Source organism: Heterocephalus glaber, unplaced genomic scaffold (genome assembly GCF_053883595.1).
Source record: "Heterocephalus glaber isolate CG9 unplaced genomic scaffold, H.glaber_assembly_v1.0 deba00001745, whole genome shotgun sequence".
Classification (NCBI taxonomy): domain Eukaryota; kingdom Metazoa; phylum Chordata; class Mammalia; order Rodentia; family Bathyergidae; genus Heterocephalus; species Heterocephalus glaber.
This window is the reverse complement of record NW_028258451.1, coordinates 1,416,447-1,434,251: the sequence shown is the minus strand read 5'-3', so window position 1 is coordinate 1,434,251 and position 17,805 is coordinate 1,416,447. Positions and strand designations below refer to the sequence as shown.

The 17,805-nt window shown below is 60.5% G+C and overlaps 3 protein-coding genes across 17 annotated transcripts; 2 read left to right on the top strand and 1 right to left on the bottom strand.

The window, feature by feature from the left end:
• Positions 1-650: 650 nt before the first annotated feature.
• On the top strand, positions 651-5,061 carry Cdc42ep5 (CDC42 effector protein 5). 12 transcript variants are annotated; one of them, XM_021246163.2, is made up of 4 exons: positions 651-1,418; positions 1,630-1,755; positions 4,201-4,357; positions 4,592-5,061. In XM_021246163.2, exon 4 carries the CDS (start codon positions 4,592-4,594, stop codon positions 5,015-5,017), a length of 426 nt encoding a protein of 141 aa, XP_021101822.1. In that variant the 5' UTR covers positions 651-1,418; positions 1,630-1,755; positions 4,201-4,357; the 3' UTR covers positions 5,018-5,061. The 12 variants fall into 12 exon arrangements, with proteins under 12 accessions (XP_021101822.1, XP_004866746.2, XP_021101823.1 ...); XM_004866689.4 differs by lacking the exon at positions 4,201-4,357 and having other exon boundaries at positions 651-872; XM_021246164.2 differs by lacking the exon at positions 1,630-1,755.
• Positions 5,062-5,086: 25 nt separating this feature from the next.
• Leng9 (leukocyte receptor cluster member 9) lies at positions 5,087-6,974 on the top strand. The gene is given in 2 exon segments (XM_004866699.4): positions 5,087-6,396; positions 6,399-6,974. Coding segments are annotated over 2 exon segments (1,209 nt in total). The 5' UTR covers positions 5,087-5,522; the 3' UTR covers positions 6,734-6,974.
• Leng8 (leukocyte receptor cluster member 8) lies at positions 6,714-17,784 on the bottom strand. 4 transcript variants are annotated; one of them, XM_021246122.2, is made up of 17 exons: positions 17,623-17,784; positions 16,200-16,283; positions 15,376-15,547; positions 14,959-15,060; positions 14,123-14,233; positions 13,069-13,321; positions 12,675-12,816; positions 12,367-12,570; positions 12,120-12,170; positions 11,736-12,014; positions 11,519-11,659; positions 11,091-11,376; positions 10,171-10,272; positions 10,023-10,091; positions 9,788-9,917; positions 9,500-9,707; positions 6,714-7,912 (listed from the first exon to the last, which is right to left on the bottom strand). In XM_021246122.2, exons 2-17 carry the CDS (start codon positions 16,235-16,237, stop codon positions 7,750-7,752), a joined length of 2,451 nt encoding a protein of 816 aa, XP_021101781.1. In that variant the 5' UTR covers positions 16,238-16,283; positions 17,623-17,784; the 3' UTR covers positions 6,714-7,749. The 4 variants fall into 4 exon arrangements, with proteins under 4 accessions (XP_021101781.1, XP_021101784.1, XP_087057094.1 ...); XM_021246125.2 differs by having other exon boundaries at positions 11,736-11,812; positions 12,120-12,135; XM_087200968.1 differs by having other exon boundaries at positions 12,675-12,813.
• Positions 17,785-17,805: the final 21 nt, after the last annotated feature.

Sequence of the window (17,805 nt, the reverse complement as noted above, 5' to 3'; positions counted from 1 at the left end):
ACCGGGGAACAAGAGTACTGCTTCCCCCACGGGCTGGAATGGAGAGGGACTGGGCTGGGCGCTTCTTTCCACAGTAATGAAAAGTTTTAGAATAGAGAGAGGTAGCGACTGCATAACAATAGGACTCCACCACCTGCCACTCAACCGTGCATGATTTTTAGAAGGCGAATTTGCTGGGGATGGTGGTGCAGGCCTGTAATCTCAGCACTTGGGAGGCTGAGGCAGGAGGATCACCAAGAGTCTGAGGCCAGCCTGGACTGCATGGTGACTTCAAAGCCAGTCTCAACTGCGTTGATAGACCCTGTCTCAGAAAACCAAAAATAAAATAGTGAATTTTATTTTATGTGAATTTATATCAATAAAACATATTTGATAGAAGTCTTTAATTCAGGCATAGTATTTATCACTATTTCTGACTTTCTGGTGAGCACTCCGCCCCCTTGAGTTTTGCTCGGGATTCTGAGCTCCGGCCCCTCCCCCATGCAGAACCCAAAGGGACCCTTCTAACACCTGCCCCTGACTTGGGGCATCTAGTCGAGTCCCATCTAGGCTCCCAGCTGCCCTCCAGCAAACTCCAGCCTGGCTCCGCCCTGCACTCCTCCGGCTTCCTGCCTTCTCCTGAGGCCCCTCCTCCCCCCAGGCCCCGGAAGCACCCACCCCCCTTCCCCACGCGGCCCAAGGGCGCGTCCTTGCTCTCTCGGGCCCACTCCTCTCCAACCCGAAGCCCCAGCCACCACCCAGCTGTCCCTGACCCAGGCCCCAGGCCCCAGGCCCCACTCCCTGCCCTGACCCTGGTTCCAGCACAGCCTCTCTCAGGCCCTGGAAGGACCTTACTGACACCGGAATCTCACTGCGCTTCCACCATGGCACAGGTGTTCAGTGACCTGATGACTTCTACGGACGGGTGGCTCAGGGAGGGACCCTGAGTGGGGTCCTCCTCACACGAGGCCTGGGCTGTTCCTCACCTATCACTGCTGGGAGTCTCTCTCTCTCTCTCTCTCTCTCTCTCTCTCTCTCTCTCTCGCTCGCTCGCTCGCTCGCTCCCACCACACTCCCCCAGCAGCGGCTGCAATCTGGAAGAAATTACTCTTCTACACAGCCAGACTTCCCCCGTTTCAGGAAATTCCAAGCTGGGCAGGGAGGGGGGCTGGGAAGGGGCTGCCCCATTGCTCCTCCTCCCTCTGCTCTCCTCACGCCCAGTCCCGGCTCCTCCTGCCCTGGTCAGCAAGAGGAGCCTCAGCTTTGCCACCGCTGCTTTCTAGTCCTTCAAGTCCTAAAGGCCAATGTTTTGGGGATAAGGAGGCCTGGGTGGGGCCTGTGGCTTAAGTTTCTCTGCTGCTGGACAACAAACAGCAGGACTCCACTCCTGCTTGGGCTCCACCATGGCCCCTGAGAGGGGCTGACACTCCCGGGTGCAGGTAGGGAAGGTTCTGTCACTGTCACGGGTGGCACCAGGACTCCCGGGCCTGAGGGAGGAGGCTGGGCCCGGACCCCTGGGCCTGAGGGAGAAGGGTGGGAGCTAGGAGTCCTGGGAACTGAGAGGCAGGAGGTGGTCTGAGGCAGTGGCCCTGAGGGTGGATGCCTGGGCCCCTCACCCCCTCCCGGAGCGACTTGACACCTCATTGCCAGGTGAGATCTGCCAGCCAGGAGGAAGGAGGAAGAAGGGCAAGTGGGCGGGTTAGCAGGCAGGCGAAGGTGGACTCTGATCCCCGGCTCAAGGAGGACCAAGCACCCTCAGGCTGTGAGAACCTCGAGGTGAGGGTCGGAGGTGGGCAGGGGTCCTGGATCCAGGGGGAGGAATGAGCATCAGGGGCCAGCAGCGGCCGTGAACTCCCAGCCCTGTGGCCCGGAGTCACCAGCCTGTGCTTGCCGGCAGCCTTGCCCCTCTCCAGGGTTTCAGAACCAGCCGGGCCAGTCTGCAGTGGCCAGTATTTCCACCCAGGCTGGGGCCACAGCACAGCGGCAAACCAGCTGTGCCCCTAGCCCTGTGGCTGGAGCTGGAGCCGGCCTTGCCCGGGCAGGAAAAGGAGGGTGGGCCGGGCAGGGCCGGGGCTGGTCTCCGCTTGGAGCCAGGGCGCAGGCCCCGTTTGCTGTCTCTGCAGCTTTTATGTTGGCCCAGAACCACAGCCCCTCTGTCCAGGGCCCGCTGGTGATGAGCTTTTTCCAAGAGTGACCTCACTGAATGAAGCCCAGCAACCCTGGTGGAGGGAGATTCGAGCTGTTTCCCCGGGGACACCCTGGGGAGCAGGGAGTGACTTGCCCAGGGCCTCAGAACTGGCCGGGAGAGAGGCTGCATTCAGAAGCTCTGTCTTACTCATATTTGCTCATCTGCAATGGAAAAGAAATGACAATTCAGGATGCAAGGAAATCCCTGGACTTGTTTTGTTTTGTTTTGTTGGAGACAAGGTCTCACTAGCTAGTCCAGGCTGGGCTTGAACTCACAGTGATTCTCCTGCCTCAGCCTCCAGAGTTTTGGGATCACAGGCGTGTGCCACCAGGCCTGGCTTGCTGGGCTTTATGTCAAATCCAAATGTCATTTTTTCAACTTGGCTGCGCACCCTCTCCTAGAAGCAGCCACAAGCAACACAGTATCAGCCTTAGACTTCAGACTTAATCTGCCTGGGCAGGTGCCAAACCGCTCCTCAGCGCTGGCTCCGGTGTGACCCAGGGCAAGTCACTGCACCCCTCTGGCACTGCAGCCCGAACACATCCCTAGATCAGACAGCAGAGCTGTAGTTTCCCCCTCTCTGGGTCGCCCGGGGGTTAAGTGTGTTCGTCTGCATGTGCTGAAGATTCTCTGTTATGCCTCCTTCCCCTTCCGAGCAGGAGTTCTGACTCTTGGTTCACAGAGGTAAACGAGGGATCAGGTGAGGAAGCTGGTTCAGGGCCCCACAGGGAGGAAGGGACAGAATTTGACCCCAGGGACATGATGTCAGAACCAGCAGTGACAGGGGCCTGTCTGCAACGCCAGGACAGAAGTAGTGAGCCCAGGTAGGGCAGGGCCCAGGAGAGGTGACAGCCCCATGTCAGAGAAGGAACATCCAGAGGGAGCCTCTGCTTATTAAATACTGTGTTTGCTGGGCACAGCGCTACAGTGCCCCAATTCTTACCACAAAGACTCAGAAATGTATTAGTGTTGCTGTTTTCCAGATGCAGTCAGAAATGAGGCCAGAAAGGTTGAGGAGACTGCTTAAATCTATGCAGCACGGGCAGAGCCAGACCCACACCTGGCTTTCCACGTGCTGCCCTTTTCCTGTGGTCTACTTCGGGTCAAGCGCTGAGGGTAGGGCCCCGCTGGCATCTGGTGGGGCTTCTGATCTTAACCTGAATCAAGATTCATGAATGAATCCAGTTCAGCATTTAAAAATAGAGTAGAACAGAAAATATCAGACAGCCTACCACCTGGGGAGCAGGACACAAAGCAAGACTTGGAAGGGTCTTGTTTCATAAAATGCTTGTTTCTGTTATGGAGAAGGTGGAAGTGATGGTTGTGTTAGGGTACAATAAGCTATGTTTACTTGTCCAAGTTAAGGTTAGAGAAGTCTCCAAAAAAAATGCATTAGTGGCAAATTAAGACTGGTTTTCCCAGGGTTCGGGGGAGAGGTGCTTGTGGGGCAGTCCTCAGAACACACCCACCTAAACTACTGCTAACCATTTGGCTTTCTGTCCACATCACCTCCTACACCTCCCAGGGAGCTTCAGTGGAACTCTTCTGTGCGTTCTGTAAGGGAGGTGGTGTTATTTTATCCACTTTACAGAGGAAAACAAATGGGCTGACCCCAACTCATCTAGCTGGCAAAGGGCCAGCTATTCTATTGGCATAGAATGTTCTCATCATAACAGTGGTGGGCCGGGGATTTACCTCAGTGGTTCTGCTGCCTGCCTCGAAAATGCAAGATCCCGAGTTTGATCCCCGGTACCAAAATAAATAAATAACCAAGTGAAAATAATGAAAAAAAAAAAAAAAGTTGTTCCACAGAAACCGCGGGGTCCCAGGACATGGGCAGATGCGTTTCTATTTACCATCCAACCCAGGGCAGCTGCGTGGCACTAGCCACTTAGTTTACAATTCACAACTTCCAGCTTCGCCTGGATACCATTCTTGCCCTTTTTTTATTGTAGGGGAATTGGTATTAATGTTTTCACAAAATATGAGAAGTTGTACTGTTAGGTCATGGTCTCTCAAAACCGGGTAACTAGATGTGGAAACATACGGATCCCTGGGGCCACCCCAGACGCCCACACTGGGCTCTCCAGGCTGGCCCGGATTAGGACCTGTGGACACTGAGGAGCTGTCCCTGCACTGCCGTCTTCATTGTGGTTCCTGGAAGTCGCCGGCTGGAGTCTTCTCAGACAGGTGGGGAAGCGCCCTGCGGTTTGTGGAGGGTGTTTCCTGCTGCCACGCCTGCAGGCTCAGGGTGCTCAGGATGGCGCCGAGGGCATGCGGGAGCCAGGCAGGCCTGGGTCGACATCTGATATTTGAGCCCAGCAGCCGTGACCCCGTCACCTCACAAAGCCTCAGTTTCCCACCTGCAAAGTGGAAATGATCCGCCCAGCTCCGCAGCTTGCACTGACCCCCCTCCCCCCGCAGATGCCGGTGCTGAAGCAGCCGGGCCCAGCGCAGCCCAAGAAGCGCAGCCCAAGAGGCGGTGCGCTGTCCATCTCGGCGCCGCTCGGTGACTTCCGGCACACGCTGCACGTGGGGCGCGGCGGCGACACCTTCGGGGACACCTCCTTCCTGAGCCGCCACGGGGCCGCGCCGCCCGCCGCCGAGCCCCACTCGAAGCCCGCGGGGACCCCGCCGCCCCCGCCCGCGGCGCCCCCAGACCCGCTGCTGTCCTTCCACCTGGACCTGGGCCCCTCCATGCTGGACGCCGTGCTGGGCGTCATGGATGCGGGGCGCGCGGGAGCGGCTGCCCAGCCGGAAGCAGACGCACGCCCTGGGACGCAGCCCCGCCGGGGCCCCCGCAGCCGCCCCGACGCCCGCCTGGAGCTGGACCGCGGGCTCGGCCTGTAGCGCCCGCCCCGCCTGGGTGACATAAACGGCCGAGGTCTGCGCCAGGCTCCGTCTGCTCACTGGATGCGAGGGGCGGGCGGGAGACCAGGGAGGTGCGGCTGAGTCCCGCTCAGCCTTGCGAGGACAGAGCGGGGAGCCACGAGGCCCTCCACAGCGTGGTGCCGCCCTTCAGCCCCGGCGGGGGGAGCCCCTTGACCCTACCGTGGGTCGGCGGCGCCGGCAGCGTCCCTACTCGGGGCTGAAAGTTCCCCCTGACCCACGGGCGTCCAAGCTCTTTAGGGCCCGAAGAGGCAGCGGCGCACCGGAAAATACCGCGGGCTGGGGAGGGCCCGATCCGCTTCCCACGGCGGCCCGGATCGGGCGCCTGTAGATCAGCCGGGGTGGGTGTGGCCGCAGGCTCGAGGGCCGGCGAATTCAAATCAGCAGCCGGGGCGGGGCCGGCGCGGAGTCTGGGAAGGCCGTGTAAGCAAATCAATGTGCAGGGTGGGGCCAGAGCACGGCCGTGATGCCACCCGAGGTCCCGGCCAGTGTGGGTGCTGCCGCCTCCATGGCCGAGGTGTCCCCAGGCCCCAGCGCCGTCCCGGCAGGACTGCCCTCGACACCCACAGCGACGGAAGGGGAGCCAGTGCTGCGGCCCGAGGCACCCCCGGCCTGCCTCTTCCGGGAGGGCCGCTGCCGCCAGCCCCACTCCGGAGCTCCCGTGCCGCCCGTCCGCCCGGCGCAGCCAGAGGTGGGGGCCAAAAAGCCGCCCCTGCGCACGGCCGCAGCCGTCATCCAGCGCATCCTCTGGGACCCGCGCCTGGACCCCGCCGACTTCTCGGTGGGCTACGCCGACCGCTTCCTGGGCGTGCGCAAGGAGCCGTTCAGCGCCTTCTGCTGGGACCAGCCGCTGGCGGCGCTGGGCCCGGGCGTGCTGGCCGTGCCGCAGCACCGCGTGCGCTACTTCCGCTGCCGCGGCCGCCTAGTGTGGGACCGCGCCTCGCGAACAGACCTGGTCTTCGGCTCTGGCTCGGCGGCCGGCCGCGGACCCACCATCCTGGACTTGCTAGACAGCGAGGACGCCGCGGGGAGCTCGGAGCCGGCCGACCCCGAGGACCCCGAGCCTGGAGTAGAGAAGCAGGACGACGACCCCGGAACGCAGCTGCGGGACGAGGGAGCCGACCCCGCGGACTGATGCTGGGACGAAGCCCCCAAGGGGAGTCTCGAACGAGTGCGGCGGCGCGGAGGCCCGCGGGGAGGTGGAAGCCTAGTGGGGTCCGGGAGCCTAGGCCCAGGCCAGAAGGACCCCACGCACTTAGTGGCCCTCATGGTGACTGAGCCCAGCCTACAGGCGGAAGTGCCGCCGGCCTGCTCAGAGTTCCTGGCGCTGCTGCGGCTGGCCGGCCTGGGGAGGTGGCAGCGGCTGCAGCACTGAGACACGCCCTCCAGGACCTTGTACCCTTGAGTCCCCATGTGCTCTGCGCCCCACCGACCCCCACACTGCAAGGCGTGGCTCTAGAGCTGAGCAGGAGGCCGACCGCGGAGCAGCACCCCCATCCACCCTGGCCAGGTGCCCTGCGGTTCCCCAGTCTGCCTCCCCAAGCCTGGGTCCTGCCAGTGAGGAGCCGGGGGACCCAGCCGAAGGGAAGGGCCCCTGGGGCGACAGGCCAGATGCACCAGGCACCGCAGACCGGCGGGGCAGAAAGGACGAGGCGAGCGCGCTCTCTCTCTCTTTAATTTTGGCTTCTCGCAAGCTTCCAAATGGTGTCAGAGCTCCAAGGAAAGAATGAAGGAAGGCGGGAGGGGAGGGAGGGAGGCAGAGGAGGGACGCCTGGAAAGGAAGCCTGACAGTCCAGCGGTTGGCGAACTCAGCACATCCTCCAGTTACATGGCAGAAGAGGGAGGAAGGACCGAAAAGAAAGGGGGAGGAAGGAGAAATAACTTAAATAAACACACACACAAAGAAAAGAGAAGGAAACATGACGTGAGCTGGTGATCCATGAGGCGGGGAGGGAGGAAAGGTGACCGTTTTACCTGTGCTGAACCAGGGAGGGCTGGGGAGCGGAGGCGGGAGGGAAGGGGAAACCGGAAGAAACATTGGGGCGGGGAGGAGGGGACACGGAGACAACTTAGTACAACTTGAGCGGCGTGGCCCGGCTGCGTCCCGCGCTGGCCTCCGGCATCCTCAGGGTGGCATGGCAGCGCTCGTCTGGCGGCGGCGGCATTGGCGCTTCCGGGGTGGGGGGCCGAGGGCGCGGCACAGTCTCTACGCAGCTCCCCTCACCCCAAACTGAGGCCCCGGAGGGCTGCGCAACAAGAGTCTGTGAAGAGGCCGGGCGACGGGCGCGGGCTGGACGGCGGGCGGGCACCCGGGGCGGCGGGCGTGGGCTGCACGCCCCTCTTCTGTCCGCCGGCCCCGCAGCGGACGGGCCAGCGCGCCGGGTCGGTGCCGCAGTACAAGCTCGAGAGAGAGAGAGAGAAAACACTGAGACAGCATTAGTGGAGGTACCGGTGGACACGGCCTGCAGACCCCACCCTCTGCCGCCCGCCTCCACCCACGCACCCCTCTGAGGCAAAAAATAAAAATGTAGAAAAATCTCTGTACAGACTCCCCGGTGGGAAACGGGGCAGGGACTGGCTCTTCCTGGAGCCCACTCCCCCAAATTTAATTTACAACCCAAGTCCATGGCTCAAAAAATCTGCAAGGCGGCGCTGGGGACTGCAGTCCCCGGCCCCCCGGGCTCGCTGGGTGCTCAGAAGGCTGGCAGCTGCGCCAGGCTGAGGCGGCAGTCGATGCTGGAGCTGTCGGGGCCCGTGTAGGCCAGGCCCAGGGGCTCTAGGAAGGCCCGGCAGGCAGCCTCGCCCTCGAAGGCCAGCTCGGCCTGCAGGTAGGAGACGGGCAGCGCTGGGCGGAAGCTACGGAGACAAGAGGAGAGAGCGATGAGGCGGGCGTGTGGGCAGGGCCCCGAGCAGGAGCAGGGAGAGGCGCCCCCGCGGGCAGCCACAGCGCTTCCTCAGCATGGGCCCTGCGGGCCGCCCCGCCTCCCGGCCACACCCCTCAGGGCTTGGGGGGCCCGGGGTAGGGCTGGTGGCCCCAGTCCCCAGCTGTACCGCCCCTCACCCACACTTACCTGTCCAGAAAGGAGAGGGAACAGGAGTGGAGGGGCTGGAGCCAGACCACCCCGAGGGAGCAGCGTGGGCAGAGAAGGCCAGGGCCAGCGGCCTGCCTGGGGTCAAAGTGCCCCAGGGCACAGGTGTGAGCAGCGCCGTTAGGGAGTGCGCAGCCAACAGCTGTCTGAACAGCGTCCTGCTGACCGGGGACCCTCGCTACAGGCTGTGAAGGGGCACCTCTCCTTGGAACAGCACTGAGTGGCCACATGTCGCAGGACCCTGGTGCCTCTTTTCTGCTACCGGGGCAGCTTCCCACGCCTGCACCCACAGGGCTCTGGGATCTAAGGGGGTCTTGTCTGTCACAGGCCATGCCAACCTCACAGGGAGGAGAGCTGAGGAAGTGAGGTCAGCGATGGCCATTCACAGCTGTGCCACGGCCCACGGCCAGGCATACATAAAGGGGCGGAGAAATGACTGCTGCCCAGCCAGGTGCCTGAGGGCTGCACGTCACAGGCAGCAGCTGTGAGGCCTGTCTCCTCCCTCCCCAGCCAGGGGTCACTGTGTCCCCGTGCTCTTCTGCCCCTGCCCCTGCCCCGGCCCCAGCCCGGCCCAGCCCGGCCCGGCCTCTCCCTGTCTGACAGGAACTACAGCCCAGCTCCTTAACCTTCGGGCGCGTGGCCCCTCCTTAGCCACCAACCACCCCAGGGCTCCCTAACCCCCTTTGACAGAGGTTCCTGGGGCCCAGGGAACCCCCTGCGCCAGGACTTCTCAGCCTGACCAACACCACAATAACTAAGGCTTGGGGCCAGAAGGCTGCTGCGGGCTGCCCCGGGGGCTGGGTTCCTGCAGCATCCCTCAGCCCAAAAGGCAAACCCTTCTCCTGACGCTGTGGTCCCCCGCAGGCATTTCCACCCCACAAATGATGAGGGGCCACCACAGCCAGGGGGCGTGGGTAAAGGATGCACTCAGTCATTGAGGGCCTGGCTGGTCCCTGTCACACAGTCCCTCGGCATTTCTGCCACTCCCAACGGAGCTGAATGGGAACTGGGCCTGGTCTTGGGACCAGAGCCACAAGGGCAGGGCCCCTCCTTCCTAGTTTGTCTCTAGTATGGGAGCACTGAGGAGCTGCACCAGGCAGGCAGAGGCCTGCAGGGTGCCCCAAGCCCTGCTCCGCCAGATCCAGGCTGACATGAACAGGAGGAAGAGAGGCAGAGGGGAAGGGACAGGAGCAATGAGTAAGGGGGGAGAGATCAGAGCAGGGGAGGAGGAACTGAGGAGAGTGAGGGAGTATGGAGGGTGGAAGGAGACTCCAGCACGGGCAGAAGGCCCAAGACCTCCAGGAGCACAGAGAGGGTGAGAAGCGTGGCAGGGCCACAGCAAAGTGCCACATACGTTTTGATCATTGCCTTGAGGGCAGCCTTGCGCTCCCGGTCTGCAAACTTGTCCACGAGGTAGCCAGACATGCAGGGTGCGTGGCAGTAGAGGCGGAAGAAGCGGTGGTAGTTGCCCAGGGCCCAGGCTGCCCGCAGTGCCAGTGCATGGGCCACACAAGGGTCTGCCTTCAGCTCCCGTGTGAGGTACGCCAGCTCCGTGGTGATGTCTGCGCCCAAAACACACAGGCCAGTAGGCAGGGTGCCACCCTAGGCACCCTGGGGCGGTGCCAGGGCCCAGGCCTCGCACCTCCTGAGTTCTTGGTGAACATGTAGTAGAGGATCCGGTAGGCAGTAAACTCGCCCACATTGCCTGGCAAGTTCTCTGCGTACAGAGACTTGAGCTGTGTCTGGCACTGGTTGAACTCTTCGTGGTCACCCTGAGGGCAGGAAGGTGGGGAGGGGAGGAAAAGCAGGTGAGGCCCAGGCAGGTGCACAGGTGCGGAGGCCACAGGAGGCGGGGAGGCCTGCACGGGCGCGCTCACCTTCTCCAAGGCGATGCGGGCGTGGGTCTCATACACCTCCACGGTGAACTCCGTGCGGACACCTTGCACCTGGGCGGCAGGGACACAGAAGTCACAGGGGTAGGGAGCCAGGACGCCACCCCAGGGCCCTTCCCGGGGTCCTCCTCACCGTCAGGTCCTGCCGGATGGACTTCATCTGCTCGCAGGCGAAGGCATAGTCCTGCTTCTCCTTCCAGTGGGATTTGACCATGCACAGAGACTTCTTCAGAACCTGGCAGGAATTGGAACAAGACTCATGGGAAAACAGGCAAGGGCAGCTCCTCGAGCGGAAGCATTCTCTTTCCCAGCACTCAGCGTCCTTGAAAAGGGAGGTAACGCAGAAGGCAGGTGTTATGGCTGTGTCTGATGTCACCCTAAAGCCTTGGGCGGTCACAGGGGGGGCTTTTTCGGAGGTGGCTGAATCTAGAGTGCGATGCTGGGATTAAGTGTGAGGGATTACTAAATCAGGCCACTGACTGGTTTGGCACAGCCCTAATCCTGGCAGCCTAGACAGAGTAACAAAGGAACAGAAAGAAGGCGCTAAGTTCCTTGCTTGCTTTGCTTCCTTCCGTCTGCCATGAGCTGTTGCCTCTCTGGGGCACTCCTCTGCCGCGCCACCCTGCCTTGGAGCCAGCTGACTATGGACTGAAACCTCTACAAAGTGCAAGCCAAATAAACCTTTCTTCTCTTAATTTTGGGCGTCAGGTATTTTGTCTCAGTAACAACTAAAGCAACTAAGACAGCAGCTTAGTGACTCACTGCTGCCATAAAAATCAAAGGCACCAGGGCGCATGCGTCCCCTACACCATTTCCTGCCACACGCAGGCTGCACCTTTGCCCTGGCGTGGAGCAGTGATCACCCCACTATGGCCCCGGCCCAGGAGCCTGTGCCTGGGAAGGCTTTAATGTCCCTTGGCAAGGCTAAGGCTGCACGCCCTCTGCACAGGGCTCCAGGAACTGGGGTGCTGGGGCCCTGCTGCTCCTCCCCAGCGACCCCCCAGGCCTTAGTCCAGCAGCTCTCGGGGCGGACCTGCCTTGCTTGGGACTTACTGCCACGGGGCGCACAGTGGAAGGGTCAGGGGCACAGGTGAGACGCAGGTAATGCTTGGTGATGTCTGGACAGGTGCCCACGATCTGCAGCTCCTGCCAGTCAGGGTCAGCTCCACCACTGTCCAGATTGCTCATCTGCAGCACCAGGGGCTCAAGGCGCAGGCGGCGGGAATGCCCGTGCTGGAAGCGGGCCGCTCGCTTCTGCTTCTTCAGCTCACGCTCCGGGTCCTCACACTCCAGCGCTGCCATCTTCTTGCGGCTGCGCTTGGTAGGAGCCAGATCGTGCCTGTGAGGACGGAGGGCATGAGGACCGAGGTGTCTCCAGCCACACTCTGGCCTCGGCCAGCTGCCCAGCTGCCCAGCTGCCCACCTGCCCAGGCCTCCACCCCGCCCGCCCAAGCCCGTGATGCAGCCCCAGCCAGTCTCACCTCTTCCCTCGCTGTGCCCTGCCTCGGCCCCGGTCCATGTGGGCCCCTCGACCACCCCGGCCCTTGGGGGGCGGGTTCCTGCGGGCCACAGGGTGACACTCGTTCCCCGAGTAGGAGCTATCGGAGTCCGAGTGGGAGTCACTGCACAAGGAAGCGGGAGCGTCAGGTCTCAGGCAGCCCATCCTGCCCGCCCTCCAGTCCTTCCAAGTTGGCACACCTTCTCCGGAAGTGGCGTGTGGGGGATCTGGAGGAGGAGCGGGAGCGGGAGTCCGTGCTGGAGGAAGAGCTGTTGTCCTTCATGAAGACATTTCGGTTGCCGAACTTGGCGAAGCTGCTGCCCCGGGCTCGGCCAGCACCCCCAGCCCCTGGTGTCCCTCGCTGGGACTGGGCACCCCCGCCCCTGGTCACTGAGCCTGCCCCCCTGGGAGGGTGAAGGCTGCTAGGGGCCTCCCACCGCTTCTTCTTGGGGCTCTCAGCCACAGGCTCCCTGGTCAGCCTGGGGATACAGGAGGGCAGGGCATCACCAATCCAGCCACTGAACCACGGGACTGCAGGCCCCGCCACCCCAGGACACGCCACCTGGGAAAGGAAAGGCACTTACCCCAGCGGTTCGGCTGCTGCAGTGCAGGAGAGGGAGCAACCCCAAGGTTCTCTGTGGCCGGGGATGCTCTTAACCACCGTGCAACCCGTGCCCACCCAGCCCGCACGCAGCCCCACTGCACCCCAGCAAGCGTCCCGGCCAGGACCCCACACCCGAGGCCCCAGCACTCTGGCTCCTGCTCTCTGGAGCCCTACACCCCACAGCCTGGCCTGCACAGCACCACCCGCCTGCTGCTTCCCCAACTGACCCTGGCAGAGGCTCGCGGCTCCAGTCGATGGTGTAGGCCGAGCCATCCTGCAGCCGAGCCTGCAGCACCTCCTTGAGCAGCTTCTCCGTCCGGTCCTTATCTTCCTCTGACTCACAGGCTGTGAAGCAGCGCTCCACGTACTCCTTCATGTCCTGTGGCCAATCGTCAGGCTTCCCAGACAGGTTCCCCCGGGGGGAAGGCCCACTATGGGGGCAGAGAAGGGCCTGAGCCTGGAGGATCCCAAAGCCAGCACAGACTGCCCAGGACCACTGTTCAGGGCCAGGGCAGGGACAGCAGATGACCCTCACCTGTGGTTCTGGGCTTTCTCCAGGCTGGGCTGGGGGCCAAAGCTGCTGTGCTGGCCCTCTGCGCTGGAGCCAAAGCTCTGGTTGGTGACAGCAAAGGGCCGCTTCTGAATGTTGAACTTGAGACCCCCGGTCCCAGGGGCTGCTGTGGGGACAGCAAAGACCGAGGTCAGGCCCTTCCCAGACTCATCTCGGGCACCATGGTGATAACAAGCAGGATGACAGCACCAAGGGCAGAGGGGTGAGGGACTTGGGCCCTGGGGAGAGCAGCCCCCAGCAGCCTACCCCATGTGTCAGGACCGAAACACCTAGGCCCCACACACCCTGTGCATCCCCACCCAGAAGCTCTGAGGGTCCTGCCCCAGCCCCTGGGCCTCAGGAGGCCTTGCCTACTCACGCTTCATGCGGTTCCACAGCTGCTGGCCCTTCTTGGGCTTGGCAGGCTCGGGGTAGGCATGTGGGCCATAAGCCTGGCCTGCAGGGGGGCCCGCCTGGCTGTGCTGCGTGGTGGGCGCTGTCCCAGGCTGGGGGCCACTGCTCAGAGCATGGGCCCCATGGGGGGGGTTTGACGGCTGTGGGGGCTGGGCCGCGGGCAGCTGCTGTGGAGAGGCCTGGTAGGCCATGCTGTCATCCATGCCGGGGACCGGGGGCTGCAGGGGAAGCGGGTCTGAGCGAGGAAATGGTTCCAGTCCTGGCCTCGCCACTATGTTACTCAGCACTCAGCTCTGCAAACCTTCCAGTCTACCACTCACATCCTCCCACACTTCACAACCCTTTCCACAGCTGAGAGGACTAAGGTTCAGCAAGAGCGGCAACTTTCCACGCCTCAGCTTGGACATGGCATGGCCAGCATCTGACACTGCAGTCTGACTCCACTCCAGTGACAGTGCTGACAGCACACCCCTCCAGTGGTGCCCTGAGCACAGACACATGACCAGGAGCACCCAGAAACCCCACTTGGGTCACTGCCTCCCACGGAGAGTTGCCTGAAATGCAGAGGTCACAAGGCTTGTAGGATAGTACTCGGGAATGAAAGAGCTGGAATTGAGCCCCAGGTCTATCTGTCTCTGAGCCCCGTGCTCCACATCCCTCCAAGTGCACTTAAATGCAAAGCCAGACTGCTTGTGTGCATGCGTGCGTGCATGTATGTGCACGTGCTGGAGGAAAACAAGACAGACTGCCATGTTACAAAATGCTGCAGCCCCTGACCTTGCCCAAGCCCACCACCCTGCTTTCAAAAACTATGCTTTAGTTCAATCCCCGGTACCAAAAAAACCACAAAACTATGCTTTGTCCTCCTCACTGTCAGATCAGAAGCTGCTTGTGAGGAAGAAAAAAAGGGGGGGTTGGTGAAGTAGCTTAAATAATGCAGGCAACTCCCCACTGCTAGCCTCCCAAAACCTATGTCCCCTGCTCAAGCTTGACTGGGAGCTAGCCGGGCACAGCATTACCTGGTTCAGAGTCCCTTGGTGCTGGGGTGCTGAAGGCTGCTGGGCGGTGGCTGAGCCATAGGAGCCAGCCATCCCATACTGGGAGGGGGAGCCATAGCTCTGGTACATGCTCTGCCAAAGTCACAGGGAGGGGTTAGTGGCAGGCCATCCTTGCCCTCTTCTGCCTGCTCAGACCTGTATACAACCCGAGGCTACAGATCCCTGGCTCTTTGCTCTCCAGTATCCAGAGACAGCAAATCCTCGTGTTGATGAAAAGGAAGCACCTATGTCCACCCTCATCCACTAAGATAGCTATCAGAGAGTTCTATTCAGTAAACACTCATCAAGTGCTAATTCTAAGCCCCACAGTAATGAAATAAAAGGCAAAACTAAGTTTCAACGAAGCTTGCACTGAAGATACACACACAGCTGTAGCCACAAACACACATGCCCTGCAATAAGTAACATGAGAGGAAGAAGGCAAAGGAAAGGAACAGAGCTGGGGACACTGCTCTCAGGGAGGCTTCTGTCTGGAGAGAGCCCCTGAAGGCGCGCTATCTGAACAGAGACCCCATGGTGGGCACAACAGGAAGGAGACGGCTGCAGCAGAGCCAAGCACGAGTGGACGTGGCGTATGCTGATGTCACAGTCTCATAGCGATGACGAACGGGCATGAAGAGGGGAGGGGCCGGAACCAGACTTGGAGGCTCTCAGGGCCCTGCTGGAACCTGGGATTGACTTCAAGGGCTACGAGCTACTTAAGGGTTTCTGAACAGCCTGGCCACTATGTGCATCCCATCGACTCCCCCAGCCCACCCTGACTGCAGAGGTCCCCTGCCCTCCAGCCAGACACTCACCATGGGATAGTAGTAGCTATAGGGATAGGCATAGTTGTACTGCTGGTACCACTGGTAGTACTGCTGCTGCTGCAGAGCTGAGGCTTCTGCCTGAGACACATACTGTGGAAACAGAGGCCCCCAGCTGTTGGCACCACGTTCCCCAGAAGGCAGGTTGCTTCACTAGGGATAACTGCTGAGGGAGGGAACTGCCCTGACCACCAGACTCAGGCACCCAAGGGACAAGGGACCCAGCCTCCCTCTTCAGGACCACACCACCCCCTTGGTGTCTCAAGGAACAAGACCCCACCCTACATCCAACTTACAGATCAGAAAAGCATCTTTTTAACACTATCCCTCAGAGCAACCCATCCCAGTGAGAAGAACCAAGCCGAGTCCTTCCCCATTCAGGGTTCCCAGGCCTTGTGGCCTCCTCACTTGTGCACTGGCCACAGGCCCATTGCTGCTGGCCTTTGAGCTGCCAGCAGCTCCTGCTTTGCTGATGCTGGCCAGGGCCTGGCGGGCTTTCTCCCACTCAGGGTTTTCATGCATGGGGGTCTCCATGCCATTCTCTCTGCCAGCCCCAGCCACCATGCTGTACTGCGAAGACCTGCAGAGAGGACATCAAGTCAGTCTGTGGAAATGTGGCAGGAAACAGACACCGGGCCTCGAACCTCAGATTTAAGCTCCTGACCTATCTGAACCTAAGTTTTCTAATTACACTGTGCTTAGAAAAGCCCAGAGCTCTCCATGAGAGATAAGGAGACTGCCTACTTACAGGACCTATCCTGGAGCCTGGCCTACAGCAGGCAGTAAACAAACCGAAGGGTGGCTCATGTAATTTAACATGGGATCTAGCATCTAGCAGACCTCAGTAGTTTAAGAATGAGTGAACTGGCTGCCACCACCTATAGTCATCACACTGTATGAAAATAAAGAATTAGTAGAAAGGCAAATGACTGGGTACTAAGTGCTGGAAGCTGCTTACTAGTTATAGTTGCTTGAAAGAATCACCATAGTTCTGAGGTGAACCCTATACAGGAACCCTAAACAGGTGAACCCTAAAACAGGAAAGCTCACAGATGAAGACCTGCCCCTCTCTACACCTCAAATATGTCCCTCCCTTTGCGCCTCACCCCGGGAAGGACTGCTGCACCTCTTTCTCCAGTCTGTATGAGGCCCTCCTCAAAGGACAGCACTGAGTCATTGGATTTTGCTCTTTTTCCCGCCCCACCAGCCTCTGTCCCTCGAGCCCCACTAACCAATCTGTGTTACGCTGGTCACCCACATTGGCAGCCATCTGGACCTTGGGGTGGATCTGGGGAGCCAGACTGCTTTTTCACTGTCTGTGAGAAAGAGAATGAGTTAGGGAAACCCTGGAAGGAGCATGGAACATGGAGAGGGGAACATGTGGTGGACTCATGAGAAGCCAGACGAAAAGTGGTATTTGAGGTATTGGGACTTTTGAGATCAGAGCCAATGGGGTAAAGACCTGAAGAGAATTCTGGGTGTGGAATGAAGGGGCTAGAGTATGAATATGTAGCACTGGCCTTCCTGCAATGCTACAGGGGGAAAATCAAGGGTTTGAAAACCAGGAGGCTTAAAGGGGCTTTCCAAAGGAAAGAAAAGTCTGAGATCCACAAGGGGAAAGGGAGGGTGAAAGGCAAGGGGAAGGGGCCTCTAGGACACGGGGTCTAAAAATAACTCCAGACAACAGGGATTTGAGAGGAAGCAGGAGGAGGCTGCTCCAGTGAGCAAGGTCTCCAAGAACCCTTAAGGCTGAGAGCCTGGGAAGATGGAAGCCACTTCTGGGGCACTGTGAGGGAGGAACTGGGAGAACACTGGTGAATGCAGGAAAATTTGATAGGGGGATTTCTGGAAGTTCCTCTGAGAAGAGGGGTAAGTTCAGGTGCTTAAGAGAGAGTCTCCATTTGAAGAAATAAGTTCTCAGAAAGCAGAGATTCATTTTAAAACACTAATCTAAAGGCAGAGAACAGACTTGTTCCGGAATTATTAAGGATAGGATAGAGAGTATTGAAAGAAAAAGACCGTTTAGAAGGTTAGGGCTGAGGGGCCTCTACTCCTGGAAGGGCTGAGAAGCAGGAATGAATACTGCTGGAGAACCCGGAAATGCACAGGTGGCCAAAGACGGGACAGAACAGGAACCTTAACTGGGGAGACCTCTAGAAAAACAAAGACCTTAAAGAGGGCGCAGAATTTGAGTGGAGGAAAGGACCTTGGAGTGGGGGAACCCGAGAGGGAGCCCCAAAGCAGGAAAATAGGAATAAGATTGGGGGTGAACGGGGACAGGAACCAGACAAGAGGGCAACGATCGGGTAAGCACCTAATGACCCGCAGGCCCGAGGAAGGGGAAGGAGGACGCTCTGCCTGGTCGCCGTCGCCGGGGCAACACGGCCGCCCGCCGAACCGGAAGTCAATGGGGCTTGGGGGAGGCAAGCGCTACGCGCCACCGAGTTCTGAGAGGCAGGATGGAAACGACAGCGCACGCGCGCGCTGGAGTCGGGCGCGAGCCCACATAAGCGCGCAGGCGCAGAGGCCGCCCGGCCGCCACACCCTGCCGACAGCCGCGCGAAGTCTGTTGGAACGACGGCCGAGCAGGCCTCTGCCTCTTGGGCGCGGGACCGAATGGAGAGGCCGTCCCCGCCCGCCAATCCCCACACAAACCAGGTCTGTCCGTTTCCAGGACTCCTCAGCAGCGACCCAAGGTGGTAGCGTTACGGCCGCGAAAACGCTCAGCTACCCGGCAGGCTCTTGTCTTCTTTGGCTTCTACGTCCTGACCGCGGCGTCATGACGTCATGAGAGGCTTCTCCCCGCCTCCTCCCTGGACAGCCAATGGGAACTGCCCG

What these genes read in the sequence shown, in the direction of transcription:
- Leng8 (XM_021246122.2), bottom strand. Translation starts at nt 16,237, where the DNA reads ATGGCTGCCAATGTGGGTGACCAGCGTAACACAGATTG. An exon ending in AGCCGCGAGCCTCTGCCAGG is followed by an intron (nt 12,171 to 12,366) that starts GTCAGTTGGGGA and finishes CCCCGGCCACAG; the next exon opens with AGAACCTTGGGGTTGCTCCC. An exon ending in CCATCCGGCAGGACCTGACG is followed by an intron (nt 10,092 to 10,170) that starts GTGAGGAGGACC and finishes CCTGCCGCCCAG; the next exon opens with GTGCAAGGTGTCCGCACGGA.
- Cdc42ep5 (XM_087201056.1), top strand. Translation starts at nt 1,579, where the DNA reads ATGCCTGGGCCCCTCACCCCCTCCCGGAGCGACTTGACACCTCATTGC. An exon ending in CAGGCTGTGAGAACCTCGAG is followed by an intron (nt 1,756 to 4,591) that starts GTGAGGGTCGGA and finishes CTCCCCCCGCAG; the next exon opens with ATGCCGGTGCTGAAGCAGCC.